Source organism: Mirounga angustirostris, unplaced genomic scaffold (assembly GCF_029215605.1).
Source record: "Mirounga angustirostris isolate CCGP_5_RB_7025 unplaced genomic scaffold, mMirAng1.0.hap1 SCAF_6, whole genome shotgun sequence".
In the NCBI taxonomy this organism is placed as follows: Eukaryota; Metazoa; Chordata; class Mammalia; order Carnivora; family Phocidae; genus Mirounga; species Mirounga angustirostris.
Genome location: NW_026991714.1, coordinates 2,163,688 through 2,184,806, shown reverse-complemented (window position 1 = coordinate 2,184,806; position 21,119 = coordinate 2,163,688). Strand labels below are relative to the sequence as shown.

General features: G+C 56.6%; 1 protein-coding gene across 9 annotated transcripts in view; it reads left to right on the top strand.

Annotated features, from left to right (window-relative positions):
- The first annotated feature begins 2,295 nt into the window (after positions 1 to 2,295).
- Positions 2,296 to 21,119, top strand: part of IQGAP3 (IQ motif containing GTPase activating protein 3) — a 37,368-nt gene continuing 18,544 nt past the window's right edge. For 4 of the 9 annotated variants that reach the window (XR_010412134.1, XR_010412135.1, XR_010412136.1 and 1 more), the window contains exons 1-14: positions 2,297 to 2,563; positions 6,278 to 6,365; positions 10,457 to 10,613; positions 11,250 to 11,327; positions 12,515 to 12,591; positions 13,723 to 13,790; positions 13,878 to 13,991; positions 14,204 to 14,382; positions 14,775 to 14,853; positions 15,371 to 15,534; positions 15,919 to 16,006; positions 18,031 to 18,194; positions 19,546 to 19,703; positions 20,936 to 21,051. Coding sequence is in view for 4 of the 9 variants with exons in the window: in XM_064593737.1 (XP_064449807.1) it covers positions 2,527 to 2,563; positions 6,278 to 6,365; positions 10,457 to 10,613; positions 11,250 to 11,327; positions 12,515 to 12,591; positions 13,723 to 13,790; positions 13,878 to 13,991; positions 14,204 to 14,382; positions 14,775 to 14,853; positions 15,371 to 15,534; positions 15,919 to 16,006; positions 18,031 to 18,194; positions 19,546 to 19,703; positions 20,936 to 21,051 (1,567 nt within the window). In the remaining 5 variants the exon portion in view is untranslated. Of the gene's footprint in view, positions 2,564 to 6,277; positions 6,366 to 10,456; positions 10,614 to 11,249; positions 11,328 to 12,514; positions 12,592 to 13,722; positions 13,791 to 13,877; positions 13,992 to 14,203; positions 14,383 to 14,774; positions 14,854 to 15,370; positions 15,535 to 15,918; positions 16,007 to 18,030; positions 18,195 to 19,545; positions 19,704 to 20,935; positions 21,052 to 21,119 lie in introns of all 9 variants that reach the window. The other 5 variants (XR_010412133.1, XR_010412132.1, XM_064593738.1 and 2 more) reach the window with 4 other exon arrangements.

The window sequence follows — 21,119 nt, the reverse complement described above, 5'->3', positions numbered from 1 at the left end:
TCTCATGCTCTCTCTCAAATAAATAAATAAATAATATTTAAAAAAAAAGATTTTATTTATTTGACAGAGAGAGACACAGCGAGAGGGGAACACAAGCAGGGGGAGTGGGAGGGGAGAAGTAGGCTCCCCGCCTCGCAGGGAGCCCGATGCGGGGCTCCATCCCAGGACCCTGGGATCATGACCTGAGCCTAAGGCAGACGCTTAATGACTGAGCCCCCCAGGCGCCCCTGATTCCCACTTTAGGTGATGTATTCTTGCTACTGTCTCCTCACTTGGCTTCCAGGCTCCACTGTGTCCTGGCTCCATTTCTTCCCTGTCTCCTTTGCTGGGCCCTCTGTCCACCCCTTGAACGCAAACAGTCCCCACCCCTCTGCCCTTCACTCTCTTACTGTATAGACACTTCCACGAACCTTCCATTCGCTGCTCTTATTTTCCCACCAGTCATTTCTAAATGTAGATTCTAGCCTTGGCTTGTCCACACGAAGTTCCCGTCTCCCCCCATCTACCCATCCCCTGTCCCCGGTGTTAGCCGGTCCACCAGGAACCCGGTCTGTCAGCTGGCACGGCGGGAGGTCCGTGACCCTCTCTGCTCCTGGGCTTAGCCCTGCCCGCCGGGTCAGCCCCTGAGCCCTCTCCGCAGAGCACCCACCCATCCCTGCGGTGTCGCAGCCCCAGCCGTGGAGGAGGCACAGCTGTGGGAACTGAAGCCTGGAGCTGCACTCTGAGTCTGTGTCCTGGCCCCACTGATTTTTAGCTGTGTGACATTCCTGAGCCTCAGTTCCCTCATCTGTATTACGAAGATCAAACAAGATGAGGCTAAATGAGGCTCCAGCGTACAATGAACACTCAGCGCCTGTCACTGCAGGACAGGATTGGTGCCCAATGCGGCCTGTTTGCGAGAAATACATCTCCGCAGGCCCTGTTTCCAGCCCCTGTTGCCCTGGATGGTGAACACAGTGTGAGTCAGCTGGGATTGCCCCCTCCTTTCTCCCACGGTGGAGGCCAAGTTGGAGGGAGTATGAGATGCTAAGACTTAGCCACCTATTTACAATCCACCTGGCCCTCTCAGGCCCAGGGGCCCTCAATCCAAGTAGAAGGGGGGTAGCTCATCCAGGTCCTTCCTTTCTGGCTGGGTTGGGGGTTTCTGCACATAAGGGCCTCATTACACAACTGTTTCCTGTCCTGGACTGCCCAGGTCCTTCCCAGAAAGCAGGGAGTGGGACCTCTGTCACCAGGAGTCTAGATTCTCTCTACTTTCCTGCATGGTGAGCAAAGGAGACCCTTCTGGTCTCAGGGAACGCCCACCCTCTTCAAACCCCACATCTCCTTCCATTTTGTCTCAGCCCTGAGTCTCCTCTGCTCCTCTGAAGGTTTGGATATTTTCGGTTTTCTACCCTTTCAAATCTCTCCCCTGAGGCTAGGAGCCTAGGCTGCTTTGCCGCTTGACTGGGGCATTGGTGGGTGGGAGGGAGGGCAAAAGGAGAAATACCGGATGGGGGAGGCCTATTAGATAACATAGCAAAAAAAATTTTAGGGCAAGTGTCATCATGTTTTTACTAGTTCAGACCTGACTGTCTTTTGCTTGTGCTGCTACTGTAGGTCTCTGCCCCTAGCCTCACCCTGCTCCAAGCCCCTGCTGCAAAAGGAGTCCTCCTAACATACAAACCTGCCCTTGACCTATGTGGAAGGTGTCCTTGGGCTGTGGCTGCTCCTCAGCCCGCTGCCCGTGCCCCTCCAGGCTCTCGTCCCGCCTCTCCCTGCCTGAGCTCTGTCTGTCTGTGCGACTGCACTGATTTTCATTTCCTGAACCCCCTCCTTGCTCTCACACGTGCTCTTTCGCTGACCGAAATGCCTCTCCTTCAGGCTGATGAATTCTTGCTCCCTCCCCAACCCAGATCAGCTGTCACCTCCACTAGGAAGTCTTCCTGCCCTTCACCGCCCTTAACCTCTTTGCAGCAGTGACCTCATCCCTCTGAATATCGCTGACCTCCAACGTATTTGACTTTATGTCTGTCATTCATTCCAGAACAGCAGGCTTTAGGGCATTAATTATGCTGACTTTTTTATTTTTATTTTTTCAGTAATCTCTACACCCAACGTGGCGCTCGAACCTACAGCCCGCAGATCAAGAGTAGCATGCTCTACCGACTGACCCAGCCAGGGGCCCCTAATTATGCGGCTTTCTCTCCGCATCCGCACCATCTAGTTCAGTGCAAGGGGGCCTGCAAGCTAGCAGGAGGCGGAGCGGCGTTCGTGGGAACACTAGGGGGACATGATGGCGGCAAGGGCAGCCGAGGAGCCCTAGGGGAACAGGAGACCGCTGGGCGGGGAGCGGAAGGCTGCTCCCACCGCCCCCGAGGGCCTCCTCCTCCGCCCCTGGCGGCGCTCCTGCCGTGGCGCCTGCGCGGCCTGGAACTACAAATCCCAGCGGCCCCCGCGGCCCGGGCCGGAAGTTCTGTCCGGCTGCGGCGACGGTGAGGGCGGCGGCCCGGCGGCGGGAGATTCAAACCTGGAAGGAGGAGGACCATGGAGCGGCGGAGAGCGGGCGCGGGCCCCGCGCTGTGTGAGTGCCGAGGGGCCGAGGAGGGCGGCGGGCCTGCGCCCCGCGGGGAGGGAGCCCCGGTCGGGTCTCCGGCGCGCTCGGGGGGGACCGGGAGCGGCGAGACGCCCCCCGACTCCGCCGCGCTTCAGAGCTTCCAGAGCTTTCTCCCTCGTCGCCAGATTCTGGGGCTGGGCGAATGTGGGTGGTCTGGATGGCCCCATAGGAAGGCAGCAGTTGCGCATGGCAGGCACGCTTGCCAGGCGCCTCCAGGGGACGGGACGCCCGCGGAGCTTGGCTTTCGAGGCCGCGTCTCCAGCCGCAGTGGGAATGAGCCGGGAAGCTTGTTTCCAGGGCGCACTGCTCAGCCCTGCCCCGCGGCGTCCGCTGCAGCGGGCCGAGGCCCTTGTCTGCTTTTGTTCTTTGTCTTTTTAAAGATTTTATTTATTTATTTGACAGAGAGAGACAGAGCGAGAGAGGGAACACGAGCAGGGGGAGTGGGAGAGGGAGAAGGAGGCTCCCGCGGAGCAGGGAGCCCGATGCGGGGCTCGATCCCAGGACCCTGGGATCACGACCTGAGCCCAGGGCAGACGCTTAACGACTGAGCCACTCAGGCGCCCCGCCCTTGTCTGCATTTGTTTTTTGTTTTTTTAAAGATTTTATTTATTTGACAGACAGAGACACAGCGAGAGAGAGAACACAAGCAGGGGGAGCGGGAGAGGGAGAAGCAGGCTTCTCGCTGAGCAGGGAGCTTGAGGCGGGGCTCGATCCCAGGACCCCGGGATCGTGACCTGAGCCGAAGGCAGACGCTTAACGACTGAGCCACTCAGGCGCCCCGCCCTTGTCTGCATTTGTTTTTTGTTTTTTTAAAGATTTTATTTATTTGACAGACAGAGACACAGCGAGAGAGAGAACACAAGCAGGGGGAGTGGGGGAGGGAGCAGGGAGCCCGATGCGGGGCTCCATCCCAGGACCCCGGGGTCATGACCTGAGCTTAACGACTGAGGCACCCAGGCGCCCCGCCCTTGTCTGCATTTGTTTTTTGTTTTTTATTTTTTTAAAGATTTTATTTATTTATTTGACAGAGAGAGACACAGCGAGAGAGGGAACACAAGCAGGGGGAGTGGGAGAGGGAGAAGGAGGCTCCCGCGGAGCAGGGAGCCCGATGCGGGGCTCGATCCCAGGACCCTGGGATCACGACCTGAGCCCAGGGCAGACGCTTAACGACTGAGCCACTCAGGCGCCCCGCCCTTGTCTGCATTTGTTTTTTGTTTTTTTAAAGATTTTATTTATTTATTTGACAGACAGAGACACAGCGAGAGAGAGAACACAAGCAGGGGGAGTGGGGGAGGGAGCAGGGAGCCCGATGCGGGGCTCCATCCCAGGACCCCGGGGTCATGACCTGAGCTTAACGACTGAGGCACCCAGGCGCCCCGCCCTTGTCTGCATTTGTTTTTTGTTTTTTATTTTTTTAAAGATTTTATTTATTTATTTGACAGAGAGAGAGAGAGCGAGAGAGGGAACACGAGCAGGGGGAGTGGGAGAGGGAGAAGGAGGCTCCCGCGGAGCAGGGAGCCCGATGCGGGGCTCGATCCCAGGACCCTGGGATCACGACCTGAGCCCAGGGCAGACGCTTAACGACTGAGCCACTCAGGCGCCCCGCCCTTGTCTGCATTTGTTTTTTGTTTTTTTAAAGATTTTATTTATTTGACAGACAGAGACACAGCGAGAGAGAGAACACAAGCAGGGGGAGTGGGGGAGGGAGCAGGGAGCCCGATGCGGGGCTCCATCCCAGGACCCCGGGGTCATGACCTGAGCTTAACGACTGAGGCACCCAGGCGCCCCGCCCTTGTCTGCATTTGTTTTTTGTTTTTTATTTTTTTAAAGATTTTATTTATTTATTTGACAGAGAGAGAGAGAGCGAGAGAGGGAACACAAGCAGGGGGAGCGGGAGAGGGAGAAGCAGGCTTCTCGCTGAGCAGGGAGCCTGAGGCGGGGCTCGATCCCAGGACCCCGGGATCGTGACCTGAGCCGAAGGCAGACGCTTAACGACTGAGCCTCCCAGGCGCCCCGCCCTTGTCTGCATTTGTAACAAGCACTGTGGGCTTCTTCCCTCGCCCCAGGTCATCATGCAGGTGGTCCACGGACCGCACTTGCAAAAGCACTGCTTTAGAAAGAGACTGGGGCTGCTGTCCGACCTTCTGAATGAAAGGCAAAGTCTCCTTCTTCCCGCCCTTCCCCTTTCTTGCCAGTAGGGTTCAAAACACAGAGTCCGTGTTCTCGCATCTGTTGAGGGAAAGCTAGTTCCAGACCCGGGAAGCACAGGAGGACCAACTTTTTCCAAGGCTCGTGTGTGTGTGTTTGTGTGTGTGTGTGTGTGTGTACAAAGCCCTGCCCGTCTCACACAGCCCTCAGTTCATAACTCTGAGGTGATGTCATTCGCTTACTGGTTTATTTTCCGTGCTTAGCAACCAGCGCTTGTTCCTTGTACACACCCTTATAGGAACTGATGGATTTTCTACAGTTGGCTGGTGCTTTCGGATCTGAACGTGGACGGGGTGTGTGTGTGTGTGTGTGTGTGTGTGTGTGTTAACTTGCTTAACTGCCAGTTCCAGTAAGCCCTGCCCCTCGTCCAAATCATGTTGCAGGATATGCAATATAAGAACATAAGATAAAGAGTAGGATTAACATTAAGTGTTGGGTCAAAGACAGACTTGTCTCTCTTCAGCCCCTTCTGTTTATTTCTTGTGTGTGTATGTGTACAACTTTTTCTCTCCCTGTCTGATTTTGTATTGTTTTCTCTAAGGAGACTCGAAAGGTGGGGGACCGTGAAAGGGGAGGAGAAAAGGAGGCTGAGGCTAAGGCGGAATATGTGTGCTGTCTCATCTAACGGATTTGGGGATCAGAGGACTGTCTGTATTTTATTTAGCTTGGAGATTATTTTCCTGCTCAGGTGACTTATACCAAAGCGGAGAGTAAAGGTATCTTTGTGATCTTTTAAGATTCTCTGTCCTTCCACTTAATCCCAAGTGAGTGCCCTTTTCCACATGGTTCCCTTTGTTGAACTACCTTTCCCCCTTTCCACCTGTTCATTCTTTAAGATCCTACTCATGGGTAGAACCCTTTGTTTCGTCTGCTGCTTGCATGATCTGTGATTATAATCAAACCTGTCACTTTAGGAACTGGAATTTTTCCCTTATATGTTTTTCTTCTCTAATGCTAATCTGTGTTTCTTGAGAATAAGGATCCACTAGCCCAGGCCCTGACAGATAGAAGGTAGTGCATGAATGAATGGTTCTTGAATGATGATTCCCAGTTGGTCCTGTTAGCCTAGCCTCTGGGAGGGGTCCAGGTCATGGAGAACTCAGGGGCTGTTAGGGATAAAATAAGGGGCTACGTTCCCAGCCGTGGAGGAGTCTGGACATCTGTGCTGGGAGCCCTGAGGGAAGGACTTGAAATAGATGGGAAGGAGGGGTCAGGAGATGGCTGGAGGGAAAGAGAAGGGAGTGCCTCTGACACAGGGGAGCCCCCTGTTAAGGGGTGCCGACCAGGGCAGCTTTATGGGATGCAGGCCAGAGATTGGAGCCAGGGGTGTCAGGAAGGGGGGGACGGATGTACGAGAGGTGCTTCAGGTCTCTGGGCAGAGTTGCCCAAGAAAGTCTGCTGAGAAGAAGCTTTGGTGCCATGGCCCTTTGTCTAACGCTCCTCTCCTCGACCTTGTCCCCCTTCACTCCTCAGATGAGCGCCTCACAGCTGAGGAGATGGATGAGCAGAGGCGGCAGACTGTTGCCTATCAGTACCTGTGTCGGCTGGAGGAAGCCAAGCGGTGAGTGGGGGGCCTGCCCCTTCTGGTCCCCCCCTTCTGCTTTCCCACCCTGCCCACCCCAGGCACCTGCCCCCTAGCCGATACAGAAGGAGAGGAGTCCGTTCTTTTTTTTTTTTTTTTTTTTTTTTTAAGACTTTATTTTGTTAGAACAGTTTCAGGTTCAGCAACAAGAGGAAGATAGAGATTTCCCAGGTACCTCCAGCCCCCACTGTCAACATCCGTAAGCATGGCACATTTGTTACAACTGATGAACTCACCTGGACACGTACTCTCCCCAAGTCCGTGGTTGACCTTAGGGATCACTCTTGGTGGTGTACATTCTGTGGGTTTGGACAAATGGTGAATGATATGTATCCACCATTATGGTATCTTAGAGTAATTTCACTGCCCTAAAAATCCTCTATGCTCTGCCTCTTTGTCCCCCATCCCACCCCTTGGCAGTCACTCCTCTCTCCTATCTCCATAGTTTCTCCACGGTTGGAATCATACAGTACGAGCCTTTGCAGACCGGCTTCTTTCACTTAGTTGTGTGCATTTGAAGTTCCTCCATGTCTTCTCAGGGCTCGACAGCTCATTTCTTTTTAGTGCTGGAGGATTTTCCATTGTCTGGATGTACCGCAGTTTATTAATCTGTCACCTACTGAAGGACATCTTGGTTGCTTCCAAGTTTTGGCAGTTATGAATGAAGCTGCTGTAAATATCTGTGTGCAGGTTTTTGTGTGGACATGTGTTTTAACTCCTTTGGGTAATTAGCAAGGAGCATGATTGCTGCATCGTACGGCAGGAATATGTTTAGTTTTGTAAGAAATCACTAAACTGGGGCGCCCAGGTGGCTCAGTCGTTGGGCGTCTGCCTTCGGCTCAGGTCATGGTCCCAGAGTCCTGGGATCGAGTCCCGAATCAGGCTCCCTGCTTGGCGGGAAGCCTGCTTCTCCCTCTCCCACTCCCCCTGCTTGTGTTCCTGCTCTCTCTTCTCTTTGTCAAATAAATAAATAAAATCTTAAAAGAAAAAAAAGAAAGAAATCACTAAACTTCTTCCAAAGTGGCTGCATCATCTCGCATTCCCAGGAGCTGTGACCGAGAACTCCTGTTGCTGCACGTCCTTGTCAGCATCCGGTGTTGTTAGGGGTCCAGATTTCGGTCATTCTAATAGGTGTGCGGTGGAATCTCATTGCTTTCATTTGCACTTCCCTGATGACATATAGTGGGGAGCATCTTTCCAGATGCTTAGTTCCCATCTGTGCATCTTCTTTGGCAAGGTGTCTGTGGCCCATATTTTAGTCAGTTGTTTGTTCTTTTTTTGTTGAGTTTTGAGTTGTGTGTGTGTGTGTGTGTGTGTGTCTGTGTCTGTGTCTGTTTTAGTAATCTCTGCGCCCAACGTGGGGCTCAAATTCATGACCCTGAGATCAAGAGTTGCATGACCTCACTGACTGAGCCAGCCAGGTACCCCATTCTTTGTGTATTTCAGATACTCGTCTTTTACCAGATGTATGTTTTGCAAATATTTTCTCCCAGAGTGTGTCTTGTCTTCTCATTCTCTTTTCTAGAACAGAAGTTTTTAATTTCATTTATTTATTTATTTTTAAGATTTTATTTATTTACTTGAGAGAGAGCAAGAGAGCACATGAGCAGGGTGGGCAAGGGGCAGAGGGAGAAGCAGACTCCCCACTGAGCAGGGAGCCTGATGTGGGGCTCGATCCCAGGACCCGGGGATCATGACCTGAGCCCAAGGCAGACACTTAACGACTGAGCCACCCAGGCACCCCACAAAGGCAGAGACTTAGCCAACTGAGCCACGCAGGTGCCCCAGAAATTTTTCATTTTAATTAAGTCCAGCTTTTCACTTATTTCTGTCAGCGATCGTGTCTTTGGTTTGTGTCTCAAATGTCATTGCCCGGGGTGGGGGTGGGCAGGGAGTCGTTGCCAGCGGCACCCAGCTGGCTCAGTCAGTAGAGCGTGCAACTCTTGATCTTGGGGTTATGAGTTCAAGCCCCAAATTGAGCAGAGAGATTACTAAAAAAAAATAAACTTTAAATTAAAAAATAAAAAGTCATCACCGCACTGAAGGTCACCTAGGTTTTCCCCTGTGTTCTAGGAGTTTTATAGTTTGGCATTTTACCTTTAAGCTGATCCATTTTGAGTTGATTTCTGTGAAGGGTGTAAAGTCTACGTCTAGATTTATTTCTTTTGCATGTGGATGTCTGGGTGTTCAGCGCCATTTGTTGAAGAGACGCTCTGCTCCATTGGATTGTTCTGCTCCTTCGTCAAAGATCAGTTGACTGTTGTTCTGTGGGTCTGTTTCTCTTCATTCTGTTCCACTGGTCTAACTTTCACTGAAAGCACACTCTTGATTACTGTGGCTAAGGTGGGCGTTGTCAGTCCTCCAACTTTGTTCTCTGCCTGCAGTATGGTGTTGGCCATTCTGGATCTTTTGGCTCTCCATACAAACCTTCGAATCAGTATCTTGATATCCACAAAATGGCAGTCTGCTTGGGATTGCACTGAATCCATAGACCCTTCCCGCCCACGAGTGTGGGGTATCTTTCCACTTAGTTTGGTTTCCCTTTGATCTTACTCATCAGGGTTTCATAGTTTTCCTCAGAGATCTTGTACGTATTTTGTTGGATTTATACCTAAGTATTTCATTTTTGGGGTGCTAACGGAAGCCGTATGGTGTTTTTAATTCCAAATCCCACTTGTTCACTGCAGCGCATAGGACAGTGACTGACTTTTGCGTGTTACCCTTGTGTCCCACAGGCTTGTGTGAGGTTTTGTGTTGCCTTCTTTCAGATTTTCCACCTAGACGGTCATGCCATCTGTGAGCAAAGACAGCACCACATCCTTCTATCCCCCTATATTCTTCAGCGCCTATCTCTAAATGTATGAACGTCTGCTCACGTAATAACCACAGCACCATCCTAATACCCAGAGAAGTTATTCGTTAATCCTTGGAAGATCAACACCTGGCCATTTTCAAATTTTCCTGATTGTCTGGAAAAATAGTCTATTTTTCAGTTGGCTTATTCAAATAAGGATCTAACAAAGCTCACATACTACATTTGGTTGTTGTGTCTCTTAAATCTTCTTTAATCCAGAATAGCCCCACCTCCCCATTGCAGTTCTTTATGTCACCGACTTGGTGAAGAAACCAGCTTGTCTGCCATGTAGACGCCTTCCGTTCTGGGTTTGTCTGTTTGCTTCCTTGTGTCCGCCGGCTTGCTCCTCTGTACCCCGTGTTTCCGCCTCTAAGGCAGCATAAAATGCTTCATTCTTTCCTTGTAATCCATAGTATATTTTTAACGGTCTCCAGAAAAGCAGGCAGCGTGGGGAGACAGGACAGCAGGTGTGTGTGGCCGGGAAGGCATAGAGCGAGGTGTGACCGGCTCTCTCTGAGGATGGAGGCTTTCCTGTAGGCGTCTGTGCGGGGAGAAGTTTGGAGGCCCCGGGCCACCATCAGTAACAGTATGCTTCACGTGTCCCCCCCCCCACCCCCCGGCGTGCTCCCACTCGTCAGCTCGCGCACCCCCTGTGTGGCCGCGCTCTCTTCAGTTCGCAGGTTACACAGTGAGGCTTCGAGAGGGGTTGGGGGGCAGATGGTGTGCAAAGCTGCTCCGCCGATTCCAAGGGCTCTGGCCTTTCTGTCCCTTTGTGCTGCTCCCTCCCATCAACCCCGGGGGCCCCCACGACCCCCATCGTCATCAGAGCTGGGCTCTGAGCTGTGTAGACGTGACCTTCAGGCCTGGGTTCTCAGAAAACACGCAGAGTGAGAGCCGTGCTCTGACCACACTGAGAGACGGTCTACGTGCAGCGGGTAAAGGCCTCCCCGTGGATGCACAGGTTTAGGATCTGTCAGGGAAGATTTCCAGGGGTGAGCAGGGGCTGAGGACTGGCCATTCCAGTGCTGGGGCGGCTTGGGGTCAGGTGGTAGCAGCCAGACCGCGGGCAGAGAGGGGAGCCGGGAGTGGGGGCAGGGACAGCGACAGGGACAGCTCCCTGACCGAAGCTGCAGCGTCCCCACAGGAGGCCCCTCTGTCGGGGTGGGGGCAGGTGCCGGAGTGGGTGGTAGGCGCTGTCCTGCTCTTGTGTTTTCAGCTGGATGGAGGCCTGCCTGAAGGAGGAGCTTCCTTCCCCGGTGCAGCTGGAGGAGAGCCTCCGGAATGGAGTGCTGCTGGCCAAGCTGGGCCACTGCTTTGCGCCTGCCGTGGTTCCCTTGAAGAAGATCTATGATGTGGAGCAGCTGCGGTACCAGGTGGGGAAGGGCGGTCTCTACCTTCTAGCCGCTTCCTCTCAAACTCCCCCTTCTCCTCAAGGCTGTGGCAGTAGGGTGACCGTGTAATTTACTGTCCAGACCTGGACACAGTTGAGGATGAAAGGGGGCCCTATCAATCACTGCACGGGGCCAACAGGAGTGGCTGGGGTCCCTGGCCAGACACTGCGTGCGGGCTTTAGCAGCAAGGGACTCTCGCTAGGTGGGCCCTGAGATGCCCCAGGTAGGAGACTTCTAAGCAAGTTGACACTCAGAGGCTTGTGGGCTTTGCCACCATAACGGTACTCCCGGGCCCACTGCCCCTTCCCTGCACCTTGGCCAGCCCGGTCCAGCCCTTGTCTCCTTCCCGCCTCACCTCCGGACTCCCCTTTCCTCGGAACACTTCCTGGGTTGTTAATCCCACATCTGTGCCTTCCTTCCTAAATGTCCTGCCAGCTCAGCCATTCCTGGCGGTTTCCATCTGTCCTGGAGGGCCAGGGGATGGAATATGAGAAACCAATAGGCCAGTGTCCTCTGGCTCCCTCTGCCCTCAGGCCTCCAAGCTGTGGTCTGGGCTCTGCCCACAGGGAACCCTGAGAACCATAGAAATAGATTCTCATCTCTTCCCTTCCCTTTCAGGCAACCGGCTTGCACTTCCGGCACACGGACAACATCAACTTTTGGCTGTCTGCAATAGCCCACGTCGGCCTGCCTTCGGTAACACTGGGCCTCAGGATCGGGGTTCATCTTTGCTCTCCACCAGCCCCCAGTCCCCGCATACATGCTTTGTCCCCCTGGGACCCTTCAGCCCTCACCGTCCTGCGTCTCCTGAACAGACTTAATCGGAGGGTTTTGATGGCGCTGCCCCTCCTTCTGTGGGTGGGGGGCAAGTGGAGGGAGATGGAGGCTCCCCCACCCAAGCTGCAGCGTCCACATTAGTGAGCGAGACCCCTGTGTGGCCCAGGAGATGGGCTCGCGTTAGCCGCCTTCTTCCCGCCAGTTTCAGGGCGTGAAGCAAGGGCACGCAGGCCACGTCCCCCGGGGGTGGACTCGGAAGCCTGGGCCCCGGAGCCCTGCTGCACACGTCCTGCATGTCACCTGGCTCTTTGGACCTTACGTGTTTCTTCACTGTAAAAGGGGCATGGTGATCCACGGACAGTTTGTCAGGAGGACCGGATGATCTGCACGGTTCCCTCTGCAAATTGTAGAGAACGGGCCGCATTAGGGCACACTAGGACTCTACAGTGTGTCTCTTCCGGGGAACTGAGAGAGGAGGCGGCAGTAAAGAAAGGCTTGGTGGGAGGCAGGGGCAACAGAGGTGTCTGTCCTCAGTGAGGCGGGAACCCTGTGACATCTCCTAGGAATCTGAGGTAGCCAAGAGGTTTTGAGGTTAGACCTCACTAGTCACCGGGGGGCACGGCCATGCCTCCGAGGGCCCCCGCTGCTCAGAGGCCTCTGGCTTAGAGGCAGGGATGAGTGCGCTGCCCCCTTCGTGGTCCCGGATAGCGTGTGCCTCGTTGGGCCTCCGTGGGAGCATGGCCACCTGTCCGGTGAGAGTCCAAGGCGAGGGGCACAGGCTCGCTGTGTCTCTAGGATGGACGGGGGGCCTCTTTCTCCTGGAGGATACAGCCTGCGTCCTATAACCTCAACCGCCCTGCCTGTGTGTTTGGCTGGGCTTTGGTTCAGTATGTGGCCCCAGGGCCTTGCTTTAACACTGAGTGTGTGGGTGCCTTCCTTCCTAAATGTGCCGGCTGTAAATGGCTGGGGAGACTGACCGAGAAGCCCCAGGCAACAAAGGGGCACACACCCACCCAGGTGGGAGAGGAAGACCGTGCCTCAGCCCCTCTCTCTATGGCTGGTGCTGCAACTTTCCAATGGCAGTGACCTGCTGGCTTCCCCTCCAGACCTTTTTCCCGGAGACCACAGACATCTACGACAAGAAGAACATGCCCCGGGTGATCTACTGCATCCACGCGCTCAGGTGAGAGACCCCAAACTTTTGTCCTCCAGTTTCCTCTTGGTGGATGCAACCAACAGTTGGCAACAGATGTTGGAGCAGGAAGGAGGGCGGGTAGGCCACCAGGAGCACTTCTTAGGAGAGGGAGACTTTAGATTTTTATAGTTGTGTCTAGATTCATGTGTGTGTTTTTAAAGATTTTATTTGAAAGAAAGAGAGCGTGTGCACGCTGGCGGGAGGGGCAGAGGGAGAGGGAGAAGCGGACTCCCTGCTGAGCAGGAACCACCCCCCACCCCCCCACCCCCCGCCAACTGGGGACTCGATCCCAGGACCCTGAGATCACGACCTGAGCCGAAGGCAGACGCTTCACCAATGGAGCTGCCCAGGCGCCCCTCGTGTGCATGTTTGTGGACATGTGTGTGTGTGGGGGGGATTCATGGGGGTGAAGAAAGGGGCAGCAGGGAAGGGTCTTCCACTTGTGACTGGGCACAGAAGAATCAGAACAGACCCCATCAAGAGTGTCGCGTGCAAGTCACTTAGTAGGAGTGGTGATGGCTGTCTGGTTCTACCCACGGCCAGCCATTAGCAACCAGTGGCTAAATCTTTTTTTTTTTTTAATTTTATTTATTTATTTGAGACAGAGAATGAGAGAGACAGAGAGCACATGAGAGGGGGGAGGGTCAGAGGGAGGAGCAGACTCCCTGCAGAGCAGGGACCCCGATGCGGGACTTGATCCTGGGACTCCAGGATCATGACCTGAGCCGAAGGCAGTCGCTTAATCAACTGAGCCACCCAGGCGCCCCACCAGTGGCTAAATCTTAAAGTGACCAAACTGTCCCTGTGTCTGCCACGTCGCCTCCTCCTGACTTCGTTTCCCACGTCCCTGTGCCTGGTCCTGCGGGTCTCTGCTTATGACGCCCCATCTCTGAACAGCTGCTACGGCCGTGCGTCCTTCTCTGGGGGTCCTGGTCACCCGACCTCTTGAGCATCCTGTCTCTCCTGTAGCACTTTTCTCAGGCTCACTTCCAATAATGCCACTCCCTGTGGATCGGGGGGCCTTGGTCCCCACGTCCAGGTCCCTGTGGCATCTCGTGCAGACCCATTTGTCTAGCGCGTCAACATAAATAAGCCCCAATGCCTTCCCTTCTTTTCTAGTCTCTTCCTCTTCCGGCTGGGACTGGCCCCTCAGATACATGATCTGTATGGGAAAGTGAAATTCTCAGGTGAGCCTAGCTCCTCCCCCTGCCACTTGTGTGGGTAGGTTTCGGGGGCTCTGGCCCTGAGGAAAGGCACGTGTGGTGTTGTTGCAGCCGAGGAACTCAGCAACATGGCCTCTGAGCTGGCCAAATACGGCCTCCAGCTGCCTGCCTTCAGCAAGCTCGGGGGCATTCTGGCCAATGAGCTGTCGCTGGACGAGGCTGCAGGTAGGGGCTGGGCTCTGCCTGCGGGGGTGGGCTCAGTGAGAACGGGAGGACTCTGGGCCTCAGATGGATTCTGGGTGCCTCTCATCAGTAGGCAGAGCTGCCAGGCCTCCTGGGTGGGAAAAGGGAATGACATCAGAGAGGCTGCGGCTGGCCGTGCTGCAGCAGTCTGGGGTTTGTCTGGCCTCCTGACCTTGTTTTTGCACCCCTCCCAGTCCACGCAGCTGTCCTTGCCATCAACGAGGCCGTGGAGCGAGGGGTGGTCGAGGACACCCTGGCTGCATTGCAGAATCCCAGTGCCCTGCTGGTGAATCTTCGAGAGCCTCTGGCGGCCATCTACCAGGAGCTACTGGCCCAGGCCAAGGCGGAGAAGGCCGCCAGTGCCCAGACCCGCGTAAGGAGGAGACTCGGGCGCTGAGCGCTGGGTGGCCCGGAAGACCTGCAGCGGATGGGACTCCTGTGTGTCCTGTCCCACGCCCCAGAGTTGCTGAGGGAAAGTGTCACTTGTGGGTTCTTGTAGAGAAAGAGGAAAGCACCGGGGAGAATAATGATGATTTAGAGGAGAAGGCAGGAGGGGGTTCTGGAGCCTGGATGTTCGGGGTGGGCTGAGGCAGGGACGTAGGACTGGATGAGACCAACAGGAGATGCCAAAGGCAGGCCTGGAGCCCTGGGTTCCCCAGAATCCTGGCCAGACTGCCCTTTGGCTGGGGCAGAGTGGGGGGTAGGGTGGGGGGAGAAGAGACAAACAGGGAGGAGCCCATGTCCCAGGCCTTGCTCTCGGTGCAGGATGGTGGAGAGAGCCGGGATGTGTATGATAGCTTCCTGACTCAGGCTGAGATCCAAGGCAACATCAACCACGTCAACGGTGAGAGAAGTGGGCCATGAGGTCTTGGGGTGCTCTTGGGGTGAGCCCCCATATCGGGCAGTTTGGGGGTGGCTCTCGCTTGGGCCAGCCCTCATGTCTCAGGGAAAGATCCAAGTCAAGAAGCAGCACGTGCTGGGCTGTATGGCTGTCCATGTCTAGAGAGGTGGCCCCATTGAGGGCGTTTCTGTTTGGATGGAGATCCACGGGGAGGGCAGAGGCAAGAACAGACCTTCCAGCTCTTGGGGCCAGGGGCAGCCGGACCGGGTCCTTCTTGAGAGGGAGGTGTGAGGAATGGATGGGGGAGGGGGTGGGAGGGGCTGCTGGAAGGCTCAGGATGGAGGAGGCATCGGCCTGTTTGGGGCAGGACGTCCTGAGGGTCTGGGACGGTGCTGTGGGAAGGCTGCGAAGATCCTGCTGAGGGTTTGGGGCTGGGGCGGGGTGGGGAGCTCTGGGCCGGTGGGAAGAATAGGGCTGGGCTTTCACATGTTGTCCACTCTGGAGTCTTGGTCTTTTGCAGTCCATGGGGCTCTAGAAGTTATTGATGATGCGCTAGAAAGACAGAGCCCTGGCGCCCTGCTGGAGGCCCTTCTGGACCCTGTGCTGGCCCTGCGAGGGGTCCGGAGGGACTTTGCTGACTGGTACTTGGAACAGCTGAGCTCAGACAGAGAACAGAAAGCACAGGTCAGGCTCCGGTACTGCCCCCTGCTTGGGGGGTTGAGGGCTGGGGGCGGGCCTCTGCCTGGGCATCACCTCCGGTGCCCGCTGGTGTTCAGCAGTGCCAACTACATGTGCGAATGATTACATCACCCCAAAGCCTAATGGCATACACTGACGGGGGGAGCCGGGGGCAGCCCGATGGGCGGTGACAGACTCCCCCGTTGCCGGAGCGGGGCCTCAGCGCGGCGGTCTCGTCTCCTCCCTGATGCGGCGTCTCTGTTGTCCGGGTAGCTGTCAGTGCTTGCCTGGTGAGAAGAAGGCAGAGGCTCGAGGCGGGGTGGTCAGGGGGTGCTGGGAGCCGGTTCACGGCCCAGGGCTCCGCTCGGCTTCAGCCCTTCCCCTCCCCAGGAGCTGGGCCTGCTGGATCTTCTGGAAAAGGAGGAGGTCCAGGCCGGTGTGGCTGTAGCCAACATGAAGGGTGATCAGGAACAAGCCAGTAAGTCTCCCCTGAGGCCTGGCCGGGCCGTCACTGCCGCCACTGGCCCTGGGCGGGCTTCCGCAGAGGGCTGTGCGGACCGCTGCCGGCGGGGGCCTCTCCCCCTCCCTGCCCGGCCCAGGCCGCCTGGAGGCACAGGACAGTGAGCTTCATGAAGGCCGTGGGGTCGAGATGGTCTATCCTGCGGGGCTGGCTCTGGGGCGGGTAGCTCTCTGCAGGGCACTTCCCCTGTGTGTGGCCGCTTTCAACCTGCTTGAGGCCTTTGGCTTCTCCAGTGTAGTGATTTTCCAGATGAGAGAGAAACGCATGATCCCACTCAGTTCCCCTTAAAGACACTGTGTGCAGATATAATTCTTTATTGGAGGAGCGTGTTAGTGACCGTGTCCCTCCCGGGGGTCAGCCCGCCCACGGCAGGAGCGAGACGAGGCTGAGTGTGGGGCTGGAGCCCATGGCCACCAGGCCTGTCACAGCCGCGGGCGCTTCCTGCGGTGCTGGCCGCTTGAGGTCATCGGCTCTCCCGTTGCTGGTGCACAGGCCTGCTGTTCACGTCTTTGTGGAGCGTCTGCAGGCCTTCCTGGGCTCCTCCATCCATGCTTCAGCCGAGACTTCAGTCCCATCCACTCAGCCAGGCAGATGAGACCTGCGGTTCTCCCTTCCCTTCTCTGCCCAAATGGGCTGCTCTTCCCCGGCCTGCCCCACCGCTGGGCCTCTGGTTGTCTGGGTTTCGTTTCTGCACACTGTCACCCATGGAGGGCGGGCGACAGCGTCCAGCGTGGCCTCCACTGCTTCCGTGCTCCCCTGACGGCCGGAGCTCTGGGGGACGGAAGACAGCGCTGACATGGGGTGACTGGTCTTCATATTCTCATTTCTCCCCGTAGATCCACCTTCTTGACGCCAGGGCCCAGATCTGGCATTTTCCAAGCCCTGGTGTTCGAGACCCCATTGATGCCCCATGGCCCCTTCAAGCTTACTCCTGCTGTTTGTGGCCCAATGGTTCCACTTTGGGGCTGGTTGCTTGTCCCTTTGTGCTGTCGGCAAGATTTGGCCCCTGGAGCCCTTGACTGACCCTTCTCAGCTGCGCTCCACAGTCCTGCCAGTCTTGTCCCCTCCATCAGGCGGCCACTCTGACCTGCCACGCTGCTCCATCTCTGGGCCTGACAGGTTGCTTCTTCCAGCACCTTGTAAAGCCACCCAGCACCTCTTCCTCCTAAGCACTTAGAAACTTCTTTTGAACCTAGCAGAAGGCAGAACAGTTGTGCTTTCTTTCTTTCTTTTTTTTTTTTTAATTTTTTTTTTTTTAAGATTTTATTTATTTATTTGACAGAGAGAGACACAGCGAGAGTGGGAACACAAGCAGGGGGAGTGGGAGAGGGAGAAGCAGGCTTCCCGCTGAGCAGGGAGCCCGATGCGGGCCTCGATCCCAGGACCCTGGGATCATGACCTGAGCCGAAGGCAGACGCTTAACGACTGAGCCACTCAGGCACCCCTCTTTCTTTTTTTTTTTTTTTTTTAAGATTTATTTATTTGAGGGGCGCCTGGGTGGCTCAGTCGTTGAGCGTCTGCCTTCGGCTCAGGTCGTGGTCTCAGGGTCCTGGGATTGAGCCCCGCATCGGGCTCCCTGCTCCGCGGAGAGCCTGCTTCTCCCTCTCCCACTCCCCCCGCTTGTGTTCCCTCTCTTGCTGTGTCTCTCTCTGTCAAATAAATAAAATCTTTTAAAAAAAAGAAAAACTATAGTCTTAAAGAAAAAAAAGATTTGTTTATTTGAGAGAGAGCATGCGGGGTGTGGGGGAGGGGCAGAGGGAGAGAGTCCCAAGCAGACCCCTGCAGAGCACAGACCCAAGGCTCCATCTCAGGACCCTGAGATCATGACCTGAGCTGAAACCCAGAGTCAGACGCTCAAGTGACTGGGCCACCCATGCACCCCAAGGCAGAACAATTTTGAAGAGCAGTTGCCAATTTAGCCAGGAGAGTGGGACGGGCCCTGGGTGCCCAGCCTGTGCAGCCCTCTCCCTCCTCCCCTGCAGTGCTCCAGGCCGTGTGCAGGATCAACAGAGCCATCCAGAGCGGGGTGGCCGCTGCTACCGTGAAGGCGCTGGCGTGCCCCGAGGCCCGGCTGCCTGCAGTGTACCCCCACGCCCCGGCTGCGTACCAGCACGAGCTGACGGTGCTCCAGCAGCAGCGGGGAGGGGTGAGCCCAGGCCACACCCCCAGTGCAGAGCACCCTCGGCGGGCCTGGGGAGGGACGTGGGCCGCCGTCCTTGCCGTCCTTAGCGGGTCCTCGGTGCTAGAGCTCCTGCAGGGGTAGACCCTTCGAGTGGTAAAGCCTAGCCAGCAGGCACTGCTCTACACACACTCCTTTAATCATCATTCAATGTTCCCTGCAAGAACGTTATCGGGCAAGTCAGATTTCCGTTTTAGAGACAAGGAGAGTGAGATGCAGAGGCGGACACGGCTCCCAACAGCTGTAGCTGGCCGTGCTGGGAGCGAACGCAGAAGCACGGAAGCCCGCGCTGCTCACCGCTCTGTGTGTCCCCCCCGCCCCGTGTCCAGCCAGCGGGGCGGCCCTCCTGGGAGCTGGAATACACCCGAGGTCCAGATAGTCACAGGGAGGGAGAAGGGATGATGTCAGGGTTGGAGGACTTCAGACTAGGAAATGGAGGGAGCAGAGCTGGGAGTAAGTCTGGGAAGGCTTCCTGGAAGAGAGGAGCCCCGTGCAGAATCAGACCCACGGCAGGAATTTTAGAGCATGACCCTGGTCCTGGCCCTGAGGAAGGGCGCGGTCTCCACATGGGCGGCTGCCATCTGGGACGCGTGCTGGGAGGTAACTTCCAGCCCTCTGCCTCCTTGCCCTGTGACCTGTGACCTCAGGCAAGTGAGTGACCGGTCTGCCCCTCAGTTCATGAAGCGGGAGCAGTAATGTATTTAGCACATGGGCTCGTTGTGAGGATTAGAGTCACCGCACGCATTAGCTGTGAGCCTGGCGCGTAAGCCCTGCTGCTGGGGTTCTCCTTGCCGGGATCCTGTCTGGGGGGGACCGGACGGTGCTCCGGACATGCGGAGCAGCTCACACTGGGGTTTGGAAAGGAGAAGCCTGGGCCACCAAGTGGGGCCAGGGCCTCGGGAGTGTGGTGTGGCACAGAGGGGCCTCTTTGTCCTCCTCTCTGTCCCCCGGGGCCTTGCACACTTCCTGGTGCGTGCTAGGAACCAGCAAGGAGCCCACGGGGCTCACTGGTCATGTGTGGGCCCTGGAACCCAGTGTGGGTTTAACTTCCATGACTATGGGCTCCCCTGGGAAAGGGGAATCTTAATGGCACCTCCCTCCCCGGCCCGATAGGAAGACGAATGATACTGTGTGTGAGGCGCTTACCCACTGAGCACACAGGGAGCGCTCTCGGGTATCAGGTATGGTTAGCCAGTGAGTGAAGGAGGCCACTGGGGCTTGGGTTAGAGACCGGGATGTAGGGCCGCCTTCAGGGCAGGATGGCGGTGGCCCCAAGCCCATTGCCAGCCCCGTGGGAATCGGCGCTCCCCTGTTGCAGGGGCTCAGCCACGAGGAGCTCTTTGTCGCCGTGGAGATGCTGTCGGCCGTGGTCCTGATCGACCAGGCACTGGAGGCCGGGGACGTCGGCAGCTTCTGGAGCAGTCTGGTGAACCCCACCACGGGCCTGGCCCAGGTGGAAGGAGAGAACGCTCAGCGGTGAGGAAGGTTTAACCCCGTGTCCAGAGGGAGGGCGGTGGAGGCAAGACTCGGTTCTGCATGGGGACCCGCCTTCAGCACTGCCCTGCGCTGGGCCCGGCCCCTCTCTGGGTCTGTTCGCAGCTCCTTGGCCCGGCCCGTGCCTCGTCCTGGGAGCGGGGCTCAGTCATCCCCCCTTCCTGCATGTTCCACGCTTCCTAGAAGATCCTTGGGTGCTAGATACTGTCCCGGGGGCTGGGGAACAGAGTGAACAAAACCAAGTTCCTGCTCTCCTCCAACCGACTTGCTAGTGGAGGGGGACAGACAGAAGCCAACATGGCAGGACTAGAAGGGAGGATTCCATGGCCCAAACCAGCCTGGGCCAAGGGGGTGAACGGTGGGGATGTGCTGGGGGTTAGGGAAGGCCCTGTTGGTAAGGGGGCTTTGGGAGGGACCTCAGAGCCTCTGTGATTGCCCGGGGGCGTGCGGGGCACAGGCTTGGAGTCAGACGGGTGCTGGGCGTGGTAGGGTGGAGCAGCAGAGACCACGCTGTGGCCTTGGCTTTCCCTGTGAGCGAGAAGGAAGCCGGGGGGCTGGGGGGGCTTCAGCGCGGAGGGACGGTCCGGGCTACGTTTGCCAGGCTCACTGGCTGCTCAGCGAGGACGGGCTCCCAGGTTGGCCGGACAAGCAGGCAGCCTCCAGGCCAGTGTGAGGGACACTTGGCCGAGGGCGGGGGCCGTGGAGGTGGCGAGGGGGAGTCTGGTTTGGGATCTGACGGGATCTGGTTGTGTGTGGATATGGGCTGTGAGAGAGAGTGTGGTTGGATTTGACGCCAAGATCTTTGTCCTCAGAGGTTGGAGTGAATGTTGGCCAAAGTGGGCAGGACTGGGAGACATAGGCTGAACGGGGGTTCAGCTCAGGTCGGGTCTGGGGCGCTCCTCAGGCATTCACAGGGAGGCATGAGGGGGCAGCTGGTCTTCATGAGTGGGCTGCAGGTGTACTCTGGGGAGTCATTAGGATATGGTGTCTCGAGCCAGGAGGTCGGGATAGGGGTATACAGCCTGAGCGGTGGGAGGCTCGGGCGTGTAGACGTCAGGGAGGAGACCAGCACAGGGGCTTTGAAAGAACGACCCACAGGGTGCGAAGAGCACCAGGAGCACGTGATGAGCGGGAGGCCGAGCAGTGTTCAGAAGTGCCCTCACTCCCAGCTGACGATGCCCCTGCTGCTCACCCACTCCTCCCCCTGCTGCCAGTTACTTTGATGCTCTGGTGGAGCTGCGACGTGCACTGGACGGGGCCGTCTTGAGCTGGAACGACCTGCAGGCCACTGTGCACCAGGTCAACGCCCAGGTGCAGGAGGAGACCGACCGTGAGTGGATCCAGGGCAGGGGAGGCAGCTGGGCCTGCGCAGCCCATCCCTTACCGTAAGTCTGGGCC